This window comes from Ctenopharyngodon idella, chromosome 3 (assembly GCF_019924925.1).
Source record: "Ctenopharyngodon idella isolate HZGC_01 chromosome 3, HZGC01, whole genome shotgun sequence".
NCBI lineage: Eukaryota > Metazoa > Chordata > Actinopteri > Cypriniformes > Xenocyprididae > Ctenopharyngodon > Ctenopharyngodon idella.
The window spans coordinates 5,938,708-5,956,988 of record NC_067222.1 but is presented as its reverse complement, the minus strand read 5'-3'; the positions used below and the strand labels follow the sequence as shown (position 1 = coordinate 5,956,988).

The 18,281-nt window shown below is 38.6% G+C and overlaps 2 protein-coding genes across 3 annotated transcripts in view; one reads left to right on the top strand and one right to left on the bottom strand.

The window, feature by feature from the left end:
* Positions 1-18,281, top strand: part of LOC127508650 (E3 ubiquitin/ISG15 ligase TRIM25-like) — a 42,061-nt gene that overhangs the window by 14,053 nt on the left and 9,727 nt on the right. Inside the window, exon 1 of one of the 2 annotated variants that reach the window (XR_007928852.1) lies at positions 16,549-18,252. The exons of the other annotated variant lie outside the window; for it this stretch is intronic. The gene's annotated coding sequence lies outside the window, so the exon portion shown is untranslated. Of the gene's footprint in view, positions 1-16,548; positions 18,253-18,281 lie in introns of those variants that run through there. 2 annotated transcript variants of the gene reach the window in all.
* On the bottom strand, positions 368-16,045 carry LOC127508659 (erythroblast NAD(P)(+)--arginine ADP-ribosyltransferase-like). Its single transcript, XM_051886801.1, has 3 exons — positions 15,536-16,045; positions 4,145-4,238; positions 368-4,069 (listed from the first exon to the last, which is right to left on the bottom strand). Exons 2-3 carry the CDS (start codon positions 4,190-4,192, stop codon positions 3,335-3,337), a joined length of 783 nt encoding a protein of 260 aa, XP_051742761.1. The 5' UTR covers positions 4,193-4,238; positions 15,536-16,045; the 3' UTR covers positions 368-3,334.

Here is an 18,281-nt window from a genome sequence, read left to right as displayed (position 1 = left end):
CACGTGCGCAAAATAAAATGAGATATTCATAAAATACATTTCACAAATGTAAAACACAATTCATAGATATACAACTGTGCACAAAAGTTTCCAATGTTTGAAACTTACGAGTTTATCCTCACATTCGCCGGTGAATCACCTTGGATTTGTGTGTGTATTTCTGAGACACTTCTTGGCAGCCACCCGGGTCATTCGTAATCTTTAGCCAATCAGATTGAAGCTTATCAATCGACCAATCATTATCACGTGAGGGCGTGCCTACCTGTGTGTTACGTCATCAGCCGTCGCCCGGTTCAAATCGTGCAGAGAGGTGTGTACAGTTTGATCGTTCATTTCATGTGTTTACTGAAGTAAACAAAGTTAGAGATCAGTTGAATCTATAGTTTATTAATGATTTACAGATATAAGCAACTGCTGTGGTAATCACTGTTGGCTTGACATCTGGATATCAGTCACAAACATTTTGTTTCTTTATGCTTTTATATGTTATGTATTAATGTCTTTTATATATTATATATATATATATATATATATATATAATCTATATCCAATATTCATTTACTTATGTTCTTTGCTGTATTGTCATCTCAAGGTTTTTAATATCACAGGACAATGTTGTGAAGCAATAATTGGTAACACTTTATAATAAGGTTTCATTTGTTAACAAATGAATGGCATACTGATTAGAGATGCAATTAACATTATGCAACTAAGATTACTCCGTAAACTCTTTTTTAATTATTTCACCATCACCTCACCATCACTACCATTATCCCTGACCGGTCATGCAGTGGAATTGTGGTTCCAGTTGAATGGCCTGTGACTGAAGAACTTGTAGCCCAGCTTCAAACTGTTAGTCAGACAATCTCAACTATGGAAGAGACGTATATTTCTCTGTACTGAATGTTGTGCTCCTTCATATTTGAGATTATCAGTTCATGATCTTCATATGTAACTGGTACAATATAATTAATCATGGACAAGTCATTTTATACAGATTTTGTTTCCAAGAAACATTCAAATTAATAAAACGTTTTAATCAACTGTAGCAAATGTCTTTGAATCTTTTAATTCTGACATAAAACAAGAACGTTTAAGTATTAGGGCTTTATTCCTTGAGTGTGTATAGTCAGCAGGATTCAAATGAATAGTAACAATGCATGACTTTCAACCTCTTGTTGAAACAACTGTCAAAGTGGATAGCTTACAACATGACTGTTTTGAAAGAATAACAGTAGGGATTGTAAGTTCAAAGTACTGGTTGTCTCTGTATCTTCATTCATCATCTGCCTCGCAAATCTGAAACAATAAAACTATATATATGCAGCTAAAAAAAAAAAAAAAAAAGATGAAACGTAAATGTTCTCAATGTGCACGTCATTACATACATTATCATCAGTTGAATGTGACATGGCAAGCAGTACAGGTACAAACACAGTGCTGTGACTAGGGGTGTGCAACATTGAGAAAAAAATTAGATCAATCTGAGATTTTATTGATAACGATAATTAGATGATATTTTGCTGAGTGTGTTACTGTGCTGGTACCTTAGCAGGTTTGGGACTGTCGTGGACAGCTGACTCAGGAGTTTTATTCTTCATATTCTGCGTGATGGTCAATTCACAGCAGTAACAGAAATATATATATATTTTTTTTTATTTTTTTTTACCTTTTATGGGCATTTTTACCTTTATAAATCCATTTTTTATACACGCATCATCTTTCATGTCAATGTCATGAATGTAATCAAATTCTATATATTCTATATAATAATAATAAGACACAATAGGACTGTCACCAATCAAGTCTCAACAAAATTCATCTTTGCAATAGAGGAAACAGAAGCTGCATCTGAAGTGGCATTTAGATGCATTTACGCAGACAGTTTAATACAGCTCTGAAGTGACAACTGAATAACCTGCAGTTACAAATGCATAAATAATATTTTGATGTTTTTAACATAAAATGTTGAATACTGATATTTGAAATGATTAAAAACATGAAAAGATATAAAAACCGCCACTAGGTGGCAGCAAGTCACCGTTAATGAGTGAGTCATTGAGATTCAACCGATTCATTCAAATGGCTGATTCATTCAGGAACGAAACATTTGACTATTATAATCTATCGTAGTCATTGAATCATTGATTCAACTGCTTTGTTCAAAAAGCTGATTCGTTCAGTAAGGAAACATCTTACTGTAAGGAAACATCTCTACTGTTGCTCAGAGATGCAATTACAGTGCTGTGGTTTTGTTTTGAACCATTTTCGTTGGCGAAATAGAGCAAAAACAGGCAATATGGTGTCACTTAATATTAACTTGTTTATTAAACTTGTATAAATCAATGTCACATTTGTTATCATGTTGATATCTGGAGAAAAATTGCACTCTTCGTGTGATATTTACTACATTAAAATGATATGAATATAGACTAAATCTTGCAGTGAAAATTTGCATTCTAAATGTACAATCGCTAGTCTAATCTACAAGACCACATCGTGTAATGTAAGCGTGCATTCTCTGGGTGTGTGAGGGATATACTCAATGTCAGATCGCACATTGTTAAAACAACAATTATGATTATCACAGACGATATTTATCGCACACCCCTAGCTGTGATTGCTCTTTCCGATCCTCAATAAATAAATAAACATTATATTTTCATTATCGTCTATACAACATCTCTCATCAGTCAAACCATTGTTATGTGTTCTATGGAGTTAATTAATCTAAAATCCTAACGTTGTATGATATGCACATGATTTCTTTATGAAGTACATATAAGAATCCATCAATACTTAAAATTATGTTCACACTCGGACTAAACAAGTTGTTAAACTATAGCTTCAACTGATCTCTAACTTTGTTTACTTCAGTAAACACATGAAATGAATGATCAAACTGTACACATCTCTCTGCATGATTTGAACTGGGCGACAGCTGATGACGTAACACCCAGGTAGGCACGCCCTCACGTGATAATGATACACACACACAAATCCAAGGTGATTCACACTCGAATGTGAGGATAAACTTGTAAGTTTCAAACATTCAAAATATTTTGCACAGTTGTATATCTATGAATTGTGTTTTACATTTGTGAAATGTACTTTATGAATATCTAATTTTATTTTGCGCACGTGAATTGCTTTTTGTGAATGTATATGTTTTTTCGAGCACGTGAATTGTTTTTTGTGCACGTGAATTAGGTTTCATGCATGTGAAATTTGCTAAGCATGTGTGCATCGTGTTTTTTGCGAGAATTATTAATGAGACTAATCTGCTTCCGTATCAAAGCACTTTGTTCAGCTTAGAGCAAAATATAGTACTTCTTTATGAACGTGGTCTCGTGAATAGAGTACAGTTCAGGTCACTTTGTGTTCCAGTGCTATTTAAAGTGTATACAGTTTCACACCTAAGATCTTTCTCATCTCTTATTGACTTGACATCAGTGACTTTAAACATCTCATACGGAGGAATCAGCACCTCTTGCTCACGAGGAAGCCTAGAATATTTTGTCACATTTGCGCCGTAACAAGTGTAGATCTCGAAACAAGATACATTTCCAAAAAATTTAGCTCTGTTAGGATTATAGGAGGAAGATGCAAATTGACCAAAACGAACTGTTGTGTTCTTTACACTCTCATTAAATTTAACTTTTGTATTACGATAAGTTAAAATACATTTATCTTGTGTTTCCTTTAGAATCTGTATTGCTTTTGCTAACAGAAAGTGAAGTGAATGCCATTTGTATGTGTCGTTTGTGTAGTTTTGTTTACCGTAACGAGTGTCATTATTAAAAACACCATAGACTTTTCTGTCTGTGTACACACAAATGGCTATTGAATAATTCTTTGTCATGTTATGTTCTGGCTTCACATAATTATTTTCACAATATTGCCAAGATTCTTTAAAATCAGATTCAGAGCTGTTGAGCTCCCTCTTCAGATATTCTGTCTCCACCAGGTGTGTCATGTTCTCTGTACAACCATCATATTCATCATCAACAGAATTCAGTGCCATATCCAGTGGAAATATCTGTCCTTCAGAAGCATCAGTTCTGTGATCCTGCAGCAACAGGAATCATAATGATCAATCATCAGTATTCATGTCTGTAAGATTCATACTAGAACACAAGCTCACCTGTCCTAGAGAAGCTAAAATGAGAAGAGCTGCAATGATCAGCAACATCTTGATTTAGTAAAATCCCTCAGATGATCTATATATAATGCAGATGCTGAAAGACAAGAAACACAACAGGGTTTTACTATGACTCCAGTAGGAATACATACATAGATTAGCATAATCTGTGTTCACCGACTTTTACAAAGTACAGTTTAATTTCATGAAACTACTATTTTCTGCCAGATACAATAAATAATCAGGAGCAATGGCGAAAGAAGATCAGAAAAGTCAGTCACTCACAGCCAGACAACGAAAACTCTTCAATCTAAGAGACGAGGACTTTTTCAATACTATAGTGTGTGTGTGTGTGTGTGTGTGTGTGTGTGTGTTGTAACGGTCACTTAGAGCATTTACAATAATTTGTGGTAGATTGTGAACTGCGCATGTGCACTGAGTGTGTGCGTCTGTAAGAGAACGTGAACGGTGAGCAGGAGAAGAGATAACCGCTCTATCGACTTTGTACTCTTTTCCCTTTTATTTTCCTTTTTCTATTTGTGACCTAAGTTGAATGTTTATTTGGATCCTTTTCTCTCACTCATCCCCATGTATGCGGACGAGTGTGACAATGTACAAGTCATTTTATTAAACCCCGGGGAAAATACACGCCAGCCCTCGCCTCACGTGCATCATTTCCTCGAGCTCTACACATTTGTTTTTTCTGGGCAACAACATTTCAACTCTGCGTTACAAAGTGGCGCCCGAACAGTTTGGATCTACCAACGTTGTCTCATTCTCTCCTGCCGGTTACGGATTATCGACGGACATGTTTGTGGTTCAATGGGTTTTCCAGGCAAGACAACTAGCTTGCTAACCGCGGAGAGCGCGTGGAATTCAGTTGATGGACGTGCGGTCGCGTTTCGCGGATTTTTTTTTGCTGTTCTTTAAAGACTCGTACGAGATCGACTGGAGCTGCAAATAGTGCAGGTGAACTTTGTTGTTTTGTTTCGTCTAGTTGGTCATATTTTTTTCAACGGGACGGACAATTTATTGTTCTTTGAATCCAGAACTTTGTTTGAAGAGACTTAAGAGAGAAGAAAACCCTTGGAATATTTATTTTGATTTTTTTTTTTCTTCTTCCTCTTTGAAAAACTTACATTTGTTTTGTATTTTTGCCGGATTGGACATTTTTTTTGAGGCGACTACACAAGACTTTACCGTTCGACGTCACGTTTTTTTTCTTCTTCATCACTTCGCGTGGCCTGACCACTGTCTGAAGAAAACTGTTATTGGTTTTTATCTAAGTTTGTATTGTATTTTGTGCATCTTCTCTGAGTTAAATTGTTTATAGTGTTTTAACAGAGACTGTACAGGTGCACATTACTATTTCTTCAGCAGACAAACAGGTTTGATGTACTGTGTTGTGCTTATTTCCTGATTGATTCATTGTAAACTGTGCATCTGCATATAATATTTTGTTTTACTTTTCAGATTATATTTCTGTAATTCGCTGTTATGTCATAGATTATGCAAGATGGCTGAAAATCGTGACCTACTTGATTTACTGACATGTTCTGACTATTTACCAAGACAGACTACGTCTCGGAGAGAGGATGGTGACTTACGGTCTCAGGTTCAGTTCCTACAGGACGAGGTCGCTGTACTGCAACGCTGTCTCCGTGACTCGCTGGACCTGCAAAAGAGTGTTATTGACTGCATGAGTCCAGATGAAGGTACCGTTCCTATTGTGTCACGCCCGGAATCTTGTCCTTTAGCCGCTTCTACTCCGTATGTTCAAGGACAGGCTCTGATGGGTGATTCAAGGTCAGTTTTTCATGATGCGCCTCATGTATGTACACCTGCAGTGTCTCAACCAGCTTCGGCTGATTTGTCTGCTACGTCCAGGGTCTTGGCCTCTGTCCTCCATCAGTCACGTCTTGAACCTGTATTGTTCGACGGTGAAGGAAAGACGAGTCCCGAGGATTGGCTTCAGTCTGTCGACATGTACAGGACTTCGTTAGATCTTGCTGATTCCCAGATGTTACTGGAGCTTCCCCGTTTTCTCTCTAAAGAGCCGAAGAAGTGGTTTAATGTCCTGAGTTCTCATGTTTCCACATGGGCCCAGTTTTGCGATCTGTTTAGGAAGGTTTTTCTGCCGTCTGATAATCAGGAGCGCATTATGAGAGGTATCCTGGACCGAGTTCAGATGCCAGACGAGCCTTTTCCTACATTTGTCGCCCACATGCTGAGTGAATTTCGAAAATTGAGAACTCCGCCTCCTCAGCTGGAGCAAATCGAGTTAATATGCAAGCATGCTGTGGAGAAATACAGGGTAGCGCTCTATGGTACTGCAGTAACATCTGTGATGGACCTTCTTTTACGTGCGCATGAGCTACATGCAGTCTTGGGTCCGTGTGGTTCTTATGCGCCCCAAGTCCCGCAGTCGGTTCCTGTCGCGAGAGAACTTTATTGCTTCAAGTGTTTGACGCCAGGGTTTACTTCCCGTAACTGTCCATCTTGTAGACTCCAGAATAGTCCAAATGTACGCTCAGGAGGTTCGCCCAGTCGGCACACTGAACAGACTATGGGGCTGCAGAGTTCAGAACGTCAAAGTAACATGTCGCGTACAGTGGTTGCGGACCCGGGTGCCTCAGTTAGGCCCAGGTCGGGAAACTTCAGGGGGGGGAGGACGTTTCAGAGAGGCAATCCTCCCCCGAGACAGTAATTGAGCCTCACTTATCTGACTCATCTAAGTCCACTCAGCTTGCTCTTGGTCATGTGGAAGACGTCACATCCTCATCTTCCTGGAACACACCTTTCCGTGTTCAGGTCAATTTTCACGGGAAGGTAATTGAAGCTACCCTGGATACGGGTGCTTCCATTTCAGCCGTGCGAGCGGATGTTTCAAAAATTGTTCCTGGGGGGACTTTTAAAACAACAGTTTGGTCTGCGCCTCCTTTACAGCTTGCAGATGGGGCACTGTGTTGTCCTTTGGGTTTAGCTTGGCTACAGTTTGGTTTCATGGGCCAGCGCTTTTACCATCGTTTTGCGGTCATCGAAAACCTTTCAGCGCCGCTCGTCTTGGGCATGGATTTTATGATGAGAGCTTCTGTCGTGATTCAAGTTCCTTCCAGGACGGTTGTTCTGGGTGATGTGCCAGAGGCCTCAGAAGAGCTGGAGGGAGTTGACTTGATGTCACCAAGTCACAGTATACTTGGTTTAGTGTCCAGTTCTTCTAGTTTGGCTACAAAAGTGGACGAGGCTGCTTTAAATGATGGTGAAAAAATTAAGCTTGCTGAGTTGTTGAGATCTTTTTCTGATTTATTTGATGGACATCTAGGCCATACATCCCTAGTTGAGCACAAAATTGACATAGGTCAGGCCAGACCTGTCCATCTTGCTCCATACCGTACCTCACCTGCAAAGAAAGAACTGATCGAGAGGCAAATCGACATGATGCTAGCAGAAGGTATTGTGGAACCAGCTTCAGGGCCTTGGGCTGCACCAGTTGTCATCGTTCAAAAGCCTTCCGGTGAACCAAGGTTTTGTGTAGATTATCGAGGGCTGAACCGTTTTACGGTGAAAGACTCGTACCCACTTCCGAGAATAGACGAGTCCCTTGATTTTCTATCAAGAGGAAATTTTGTGTCCACAATCGATCTAGCCAGGGGCTATTGGCAGGTGGCTGTGGAGGAATCGTCAAGGCCTAAGACTGCTTTTATTTCTCACCGTGGGTTGTACCAGTTCCGTGTTCTTCCTTTCGGCCTGTGTAACGCCCCAGCCACTTTTCAGAGGCTTATGAACACGGTTCTGGCAGGCCTTATCTACAAGTCTTGCGCAGTTTACCTTGATGATATTGTGGTTGCCTCGCCCACGTTTGAACAACACCTGATAGACCTTGAGGAGGTCCTGGCTAGGCTTAAGTCTGCTGGTCTCTCAATCAAATTGGAGAAGTGTCAGTTCTGTAGGAAAGAGCTTACCTTCTTGGGGTATCGGATCACAAAGGATGGCATCCTACCTAATGAGGAGAAGGTGAAGGCAGTTGTTGATTTTGTTACTCCAGTAAACGCCAGACAGGTGAGACAGTTCTTGGGTCTGACAAGTTACTATCGGCGATTTATTCACGAGTATGCACGACATGCTGAACCTCTTTTTGCTCTTACGAGGGCCAACGTTCCATTTTTGTGGACACAAGACTGTCAAAATGCTATGGATTTCCTCAAAAGTAAATTGACATCTGCGCCCATCTTGAGATTTCCACAGTTTTCACTTCCATTCTTCATTCACGTTGACGCATGTGATGTCGGTCTGGGAGCTGCTTTGATGCAGAGGGATGAGGAAGGTAGAGACTGTGCAATTGCTTATGCCAGCCGTGCTTTGCACAAATCTGAACGCCCTTACTCTACCCCCGAGAAGGAGTGCCTAGCGGTAATTTGGGCACTTGAGTATTTCAGACCGTACATTGAGGGACTTCACGTCACAGTTTTTTCAGACCACAGCAGTCTGAAGTGGTTGATGTCACGACCAAACCCCACTGGAAGGTTGGCTCGGTGGTCACTTCGGTTACAGGATTTTGATTTCGAAATTATCCATAAACCTGGAGTGTCCAACATTGTTCCCGACAGTTTATCCAGGAACCCCTTACCTTCTTGTGGTCAGCCGCTTGACATTCTTCCTGATTGTGCTGTTCTTGGGAGTCTGGACCTGCGTTCCTTGCCGTCTGTGTTGTTTACGGATCGGGACCATTTGAGAAGTTTACAGCTGAACGATCCGGACGTTGGAAAGCTGTTCAGGGTGTTGGAGGATGGTGAGAGTATATCTCCAGAAGAAGATCCTCTGTATGTTGTTCTTGATGGTCTTCTGTATCACAAGGACCCAAAATCGTCTTGTACCTTGCACCCTATGAAACAGTTTAAGCTGTACGCTCCTCAGACTATCAGGAGGTCTCTGTTGGAGTATTTTCATGATCATCCCACTGCAGGTCACTTGGGTGTGACTAAAACGGTGGCAAGGCTTAAACAGAGATTTTTCTGGCCTAACATGCTGTCCGATGTGAAGAAGTATGTGGGTTCATGCGCCATCTGCCAGTTCACTAAACCTTCCCAGAAAAAACCTGGTGGTTTCATGGTTCCAATCCGCCCTCAATATCCCTGGGAGTACACAGGGGTGGACTTCGTGGGCCCTTTGCCCCGGACACCGAGTGGTAACGCGTATATCCTTGTGTTCGTCGATTACTTCTCGAAGTGGATCGAAGTTTGTGCTGTGAGGGAAGCTACAGCTCTTGTTGCTGCTAGGAAGCTGCTCAGTGAAGTTTTTTCCCGGCATGGTTCCCCGAAGTACTTGGTATCAGACAGAGGTTCTGCTTTTATGAGTGATTTCTTCAAACACACAGTTTCTGCTTTGGGTACTGAGCACAGGTTTACAACAGCTTACCACCCTCAGACCAATGCCACTGAGCGAGTGAATCGAACACTGAAAACAGCCATCAGAGCGTATGTTGGGACCAAGCATACTTCTTGGGATCGGTTTCTTCCTCACATTTGTTTTGCCTTACGGACAGCTCAACACGAGAGTACTGGACTGAGTCCCTCAATGGTGTTGTATGGCCGAGAACTGGACACGCCCTTGGATCTGATTTCTCAACCTGATTCTCTTGGAGTGGACGATCCAGGTGTGACCTCGCTGGATGCCCTGAAGCATTCGCTCCAGGAGGCTTCTGATCATGTTAGGTCTTTTCTGGAAGCAAGTCACTCTAAGAAAAAGCGCCACTATGACAAGAGGCGTCGTCTCGTTTCCTTCTCCGTTAATGATCTGGTGCGGGTTAAGACTCATCCACGGTCGGATGCATCTACGAACTTTGCTGCCAAACTTGCGCCCTTATACACAGGCCCTTACTGGGTCGCTAAAAAGTTGTCTGATGTAAATTATAAACTTACTGATGTGACCACGGGGAAGGATGCTGGGGTATTTCATGTGGTAAACATGGAACCTTTCCGTACGTGGGATTCTGGTAATGTGTCAGTGGTTGTGCCTGTGGAGCCACCTCCGGGAGTTCCAGAGGACAGTACCTTGTTGGGTGATGGGGGCTCCTGTCATGAAAGTGCGGGTGTGTCATCATGTGAATTTCCTATTAACGATGTTGGTGATCTCTTGGAGTCTGATGTGAGAATTTCTCTGTCTGATTTATTTGATGATGTCAGTGGAGACGGAGTGAGTGAGTGTGTTGATCCTGCTATTTCCTGCGATCTGACTGAGGGTGATGTTGATTGTGTCAACCAAAGGTATAATCTGCGACCTAGACTTGCCCCCAGGATTACCTCGGGTTGGGCGACTAATAGATGGACCAATCCATTTCATACAGACCAGTTGGACTTAAAGTGAGCATGTGATTGTGGTGTGTATTTTGATTTCTAAGAAGCTGTAATAACATGACACCATACTATACTGTTAATGGTTTTTGTTGACTGTTTCTAGGTTAATCAACATTGTGTTTTGTTCTTGTGAACGTAATATAGGAAGTTATCCTGTAAAATGTATTTTGCCATGGGTTTATGAAATGCCTATGTATTTTTTTTTCCTCTGCTTGTGACCTTTTCTTTTTGTGTCCTTGGTCAAAAGGTTTCAATGAGTTAAAAACTGTCATGTCTGTCAGTATTTCTCATAATTTAGCCTTACTTTTCTGTGAGGTCGGAGTATTTACAACTATTCATGTATGAAGTTGTTTATTTACTGTATCTTCACAGTGCTGTTGGCTGAGGACAGCCAATTTTTCCAGGGGGGACTCTGTAACGGTCACTTAGAGCATTTACAATAATTTGTGGTAGATTGTGAACTGCGCATGTGCACTGAGTGTGTGCGTCTGTAAGAGAACGTGAACGGTGAGCAGGAGAAGAGATAACCGCTCTATCGACTTTGTACTCTTTTCCCTTTTATTTTCCTTTTTCTATTTGTGACCTAAGTTGAATGTTTATTTGGATCCTTTTCTCTCACTCATCCCCATGTATGCGGACGAGTGTGACAATGTACAAGTCATTTTATTAAACCCCGGGGAAAATACACGCCAGCCCTCGCCTCACGTGCATCATTTCCTCGAGCTCTACACATTTGTTTTTTCTGGGCAACAACATTTCAACTCTGCGTTACAGTGTGTGCGTGTGCGTGTGCGTGTGTGCGTGCGTGCGTATTTGCATGGGGCATTTTTGTTAAAACAGCTAAAGTGTCATTTTGATTCATCTAGCTCATAATGTACACGTATAGCCCTCTCACCAATTAATTGGCTCACATTTATTAACACATCTAGGGGAATTCCATATTAATGATAACCTGGTGAAAAACACTTTTCTAAATTTTATTTTATTTTTATTTTAGGTTGTAACTTGCAAATCAACTGAAAGACATTAAATCTCTCTTATTACAAATCAGACTGACTTTATTTTTGTCATTTGTCTACAGTTCTTTTTGAGAATTAACAGAGGTTTAGATGTTGATGTTTTATTGAAAATGTTTGGTCGCCATTATGGTGATCAGTCTTTCCTTTAGTTGGGCAGTTTGACTCTTGGATTTTTAAGTCAGTTTGTAGTTTTTGTAAGTGTTTACCAAAACACATAATTTGTTTTACTTTCATCATCATAAAGCAAAGTGATTAATTAATCTCATCATTGACCAGAAGTGACTGTTTCTTGTTAATAGATTTTCACCAAAAATTATTTCTTTCATGATAATTTCTTAAATTAGACACAGACCTCAACAATTGTGACATACTTCATGCCGCAATGCAGGCGGAGTGCCATGAGTTTTATATTATGGTGGCTCCCAGCATGCATTGCAGCATGAGGCATGTCACCACTGTTGAGATTCATATGCTGATTCTTGATGTTGGTGTGTCTGAATGATGCACATTATCTAAAAAAAAAAAAAAATGTTTAAAGAAATTATGTTTCAGACACAGAAATCAGCATGTGAATCTCAACAATGGTCACATGCCGCAATGCATGCTGGGAGCCAAAATAGTATAGTATAAAACTATACTTTTATATTTGTATATTATATTTTTTTAGTATAAAACTCTTGACTCCCTTTAGCTTTTTTCTCAATATATTTAGAAATCAATGATGATGATGATGATGAAAGATAAATCACATGATCATCTCTGTTTCTGTCTTTCTTTGCAACAGATTATGTGTTTTGGTAAACACTGTTACAAAGACCACAAACTGACATAAAAAAATTAAAAGTCAAACTGCCCAACTAAAGGAAACACTGATCAAGACAATGGTGACCAAACATTTTCAATAAAACATCAACATCTAAACCTCTGTTAATTCTCAAAAAGAACTGTAGACAAATTACAGAAATAAAGTCAGACTGGTTTGTAATCAGAGAGATATAATGTATTTTCAGTTGATTTCATCTAAGGCTGTGGCTGAATTATCATCAGGTGTCTCCAATAATCAAACAATCATCACTCAATTATTTAATCATTTAATTATCTAATTAAACTCAAACACTGCTTCTGTGTTACTTTTAACACCCTGCTGGTGGTTCCCATATGAACACCAAACAGTGATAATTTAACACAAAGGGAATTTACTGTGAATGCAGCTATATGTGAGAGCAGAGAGCAGCACAGAGAGCAGCATAACCCATATTGTTCATGCCTGCTTTCACCATTGTTCACCATTGTTCTATGTTCACATTCTTGCACATGGAGATTCCAAAGAGAACATATTTTTTTCCTTTGTGAGTTAAATTTAGGCATGATAGACTTGTTGCGATTAATTTGTTTTGAAAACTAATAGAATGCTAAGTATTCTATGCTTTTTCAGTTGCATGTTTTTGAAAAAGATTATCTGAGAACTGAGAAATGCTGAAGAGTTCAATGGATATACAAATTTAATGACTAATCTTGACTAATCTTTGAACTATGTAATTATCTGCATGTCTCATCCATGAGGATGCAGTGAACAAGTTTTTTTTCGGGGCTTTTAAGAAGCAGAACCAGGTTGACGGCTCCGCAAGCTTAAGTAAAGTTTAGCTGCAGTGTGAGCTTATTTTTTCTTAATATGTCTGGAATTGAGTTTAAGAAAAAAATGGTCAAATTTACTCAGTATTACTTGATCTAAGAGGAAAGAGAAATAAGAACACAAACTACAACTTTCTTCAGCCACAGCTTTAGATGAAATCAACTGAAAATAATAAACAAAAACATTAAATCTCTGAAGATCTGATTAAACAACTCCACAAGCAGCATTACCAGCTTCACTTATTTCTAACCAGACTGACTTTATTTCTGTCAGACGTCTACAGCAGTTCTTATTGAGAATTATGTTCAGTTGAAAATGCTTAGTTTAAAGTCGCCAACATGGTGATCAGTGTTTGCTTTAGTTAGACACTTGGCGTTTGTTAAGTTGCTTCTTTTTCAGCAATCGCAGGTGTTTTCAGAAAACATTTATGCATTGATAAAGCAGATCTTTTTCTGTAACTGTTAATTTAGGGAATTGAAGCATTGTTGAAAAGTATTAAAAGTATCAGCTGATGTGACAAAGATTATTTGTAACACCATTGTTGCATTTCAGGTGCTGAATGTTGATGTCTGTTAGTGTATAAATAACACTGTCATTGTTAACATTCCGTTTAAAACATGTTTTGTGTCATTTATACACTCACAAAGACATCAACATTCGGCAAATGAAACACAACAATAGTGACATGCTTCATGCTAGCATACAAAACACATTCATGGCTCCCAGCATGCATTGCGACATGAAAAAATTATGCAGCTGAATTATTAAAACTCACCATTGTTGAGGTTTGTATGATGAGTGCTGATGTCTAAGTGTGTCTGAACATCTTAACTTTCAAATAGTTTTGGACAATCTTACACAAATCACTTAGTGTTACAAATGATCTTTATCATATTAGCTGAGTTTAATACTTTTCAATAATGCTTCAATTCTGTAAGTGAGCAATTACAGAAAAAGCAGTTGTTTAAATAACGTTAACATTAGAAACAGCCACGGGGTAAATTTTACCCGTGGCTGTTTTTAAAATGTACATACGTAACAGGTTTTCAATAAAACATTCAAGTCTCCCAGTCATTGACTTTTACTAAAATTGTGTAAATTACAATCCCTTGGTGTTAAAAATTGTTTAGATAAAACCAGATAAAAAAACAGGGCATTTATACCTATAAGCGCCGCACGGGTCAAATTTACCCGCTATATAATGCCTGTATTTTTGCGCTGTCATTTTCATGTCCCCTTATGTTTAAACATTGTACATTGCTAGGCAATGCCTTTCACTCACTGAATTAGCGGTCATCGGTTTCATAAATAAAGTCACAATGAGCAAAAGCCGGCAATTTATGGATGCCGAAGAGGTAGAAGCCCTAAATGCCATGAGTGATGGAGAGTCTGATGGTGGTGAGATCAGTGATGCATCCTGGGTCGGCTCAGCATCTGACGGCTCATCTGACAGCGATCCAGAGCCTCTGAGAAAAATTAGACTAAGTCTGTTCTTCAGGACAGGATTGCTAATAGTTGAGAGTGAGCATCAATAAACTTTGGATGTAAATAATTAAGGTGAAGCTGCGCGCTTGAATTTGTCATTGCATCGTATATCCTATGCAGTGTGGTGAATTATTATTGTTCATTATTGTCTATAGGCTATTTTAGTAATTTAAATAACATGGGTTATCTTAATATATGATTAATTATAATATTGCACCACCCAAATATGTATTTACTTCCTTCTAATTCTCGTTGTCAGTGCAGACTTGTTTAGCTTGACCGTTATGAAAAGTGATTAGTGTAGCCTGCATAAAAAAAGCCTTGAACATAAAACAACAGGACAGAAATATAGTTGATGACTAGACATAATCATTTCATGACTCTAGACACTTCTTTGTGAAGACAGTGATATAATACAGTGAAATAATATGTTCTTTAGCCATATAAAAACAGGTGTAATGTGCGCGGGTAAAATTTACCCACATGGCAGTTTTAGGTATACAGCGATCTCTGGCGGTTCTAATGTTAATGCAGTCATTTGACCATTAAAACAGAGATGTTGATCTGCTTTATCAATGCAGAAATGTTTCTGAAAACACCTGCAATTGCTGAAAAAGAAGCAACTTAACAAAAGTTAAGGGTCAAGAGCCCAACTAAAGCAAACACTGATCACCATGGTGGTGACCCAAACTAAACATTTTCAACCAAACATGTTTCAGGAACATCATACCTTTTAAAACACGTTCCTCTAATGTCCAGAAAACTGGACACTTTTTTTTTTACATTCCCAGAACCAACACTGAATATTTAGAGGATGTTCTTATAACAAAGAATTTTTAGCTGGGGACTCTGTTACAACACTCCCCATCCTCCTCTAAATAAAATAAAGAAAATTCTGACAAACCTGAAGTGAATCTGGATTCCAAACAGCAAATGAAAGTTCTGTGCTGAATATCACATAAGATATGCGTCCGATGACAGATGAAAGAACGCTGTGTTCTTTTGCTATATGGTACACTATGCAGTGGTCTTAAACACTTGCAAGTCTAGATGTCAGCCAATCAGAGGGTATCTGTAGACTGCTGGTTTCCAGTAAATCATGTGACATTTAGGAGACTGCAGCATTCTCAATCTCTGTGTCTGCCCTTTTGGCATTTTCAAATGATGGAAACTCAGGTGACGTAGGGCTACTGTTGCACACAAGGGCTACGTCCGAAAACTGGAAAATGCTGCCTTCGGGGGACACATTTCAAGGTAGGAAGGCATCAAGGCATGTCCGAATCCAATGATAGCTTCACTTCCTGTCTCATGAAATGCCTTCATCAGATCAATTTTTGAAGGCAGCATAGATGTATCCTTCACTGCCTTTGATATCCCACAATTCTATGCGTTCCATTCGTGACAGTTGAGATATATAAAAGTATTTATAGAAAAATAAAGATGGCATCCGAAAGTTGTGTTTGCTGGTCAGTTTGTGTGTAAATGACTTTAAAAAGTTTATGGTGGTCTCACACTTAATTCTTCACTATATTTCTTATAGGAATCTTCTGCCTGAGTGCCTGCGTGAATGATTCAGCATAGACTGTTGGCTGTAGATCAATAAATGTCCGCAGTGAATGAGAGAAGAGCTTTAGTGAGGGCGGGACTGCAACAATGTATCATCTGCTCAAATTAATGAAAACATTACACAGCAGGCGGATTTACTGGCAGAATACTGCATTCAGTACAACACAAAACCAATAATCAGCAGGACATAATCAGTATTAAACCTTGTGAAAAACTGTAGCACACTAGTACTGGCTACAGTATGAAATAATGACAAATAGCCTATACAAGCACCATGATTAAAGGTTTTCCATTTATTTTAGTTGCTAATGTTTCACAAAGTCATTACATAATGCAATAATCATCCTCCATAATGGGTCACACAGCATCAACTTTATAGACTGTTGTATTTTAACCTCACTTTAATCCATAATTTTTGTAACCCAATATTACAAGAATAGATATAGGCTATAATGTCTAATGTCAAATGGATAAACAGACAGACAGAAAGATAAATGTTTCAATATTTTTTTTTTTTCAACTTAAATGATTTTGATATTTCCAATAATTCAGATCTTACACTTCAATAATCTCTTTCTTTCTTATTTTAGCAGCTTGTACACATTATAACTCTTCAAATAAAATTGAACTTTTTTAACAGGAAAAAATATTTATTATTAGACATATTACAATAATACATTAACAGCTGGACAAGCGATTGCTTCTTGAAGGGACAGTTCACCTAAAAAAAAAAAGATCAATCTGTCATCACTTAATCACCATTGTGTCGTTCCAAACCTGAATGACTTTCTTCTGTTAAACTCGAAAGTTAAACTTATGAAGAATATGTTCTAGCTGCTCGTTTTTCACAGTGAACATCTTAAATCTTGTCCTTTTCCTCAAACAATCAGATGACTTCTGGAGACTTTGAATGTGTACAGTTTAAATACATTTTTGTTGATACATAAAGTACTCAGCATAAATGAGTACAGCCAAACAAATACAAAAGATATATGACATACAAAAGATATAATATAGTAATTAATATCTGTAAAATAAGTAAATTATCTATTTTGTTTAGGCAAGGCAAGGCAATTTTATTTATATAGCATATTTTATACACAATGGTAATTCAAAGTGCTTTACATAAAGAGAAAACAAATACAAAAGAATAAAAATGGAATGCATAAGAAATAAAAATAACAGTAAAACTCCTTTCTGGATGGAAGAGTCAGTCAGAATATTTGTAGCCACCAGGGCTAACTCAACTTTGTTTTCCGTCAGAGCGGATCTAAACGGATCTTCCTCACACGGAGGGATAACTGTAAAAATATTTATATTTGTCAGGTAGCTGTGCATTTAAACAGTACCCTTACCGTTTAAGAGTTTGACTGTTTTGCTATTACTTGGGACTTTAACATCCACATAGATAATGCAGAATTCAATATGGCAAAAGAAATCATAACTGTTTTGAATACTTTTGATCTGACTCAGCATGTACATGGACCCACACACAATCGTGGACACACTAGATTTACTGATCAGTAAAGGATTAGTTCACTTTCAAATTAAAATTTCCTGATAATTTACTCACCCCCATGTCATCCAAGATGTCCATGTCCTTCTCTCTTCAGTCTAAAAGAAATTTAGGTTTTTGATGAAAACATTTCAAGATTTTTCTCCATATAGTGGACTTCAATGGCCTCCAAATGGTTGAAGGTCAAAATTACAGTTTCACTGCAGCTTCAAAGCGTTCTACACGATCCCAGATGAGAAATAAGGGTCTTATCTAGAGAAAACATCACTCATCACTCAAAAAAAAAAAAAATAAATAAATAAATTTTATACATTTTAACCATAAATGCTCATCTTGAACTAGCTCTCTTCTTCTTCTTCTCTATTAGAATTCCAGCAGTGTAGACACTGCTAAGTGTATTACTGCCCTCCACAGGTCAAAGTTTGAACTAATTGTTATATACACTTGCACTAGCATATTGTATATGACAATTTAGTCATAAAGTCACTCAGAGAGAGAAAGATCTTCAGCAGCTGAGAGAGGCTGTGGCGTCTCATAAGGTGAGTTTGGAGAAGAAGTTTGAGTCTCA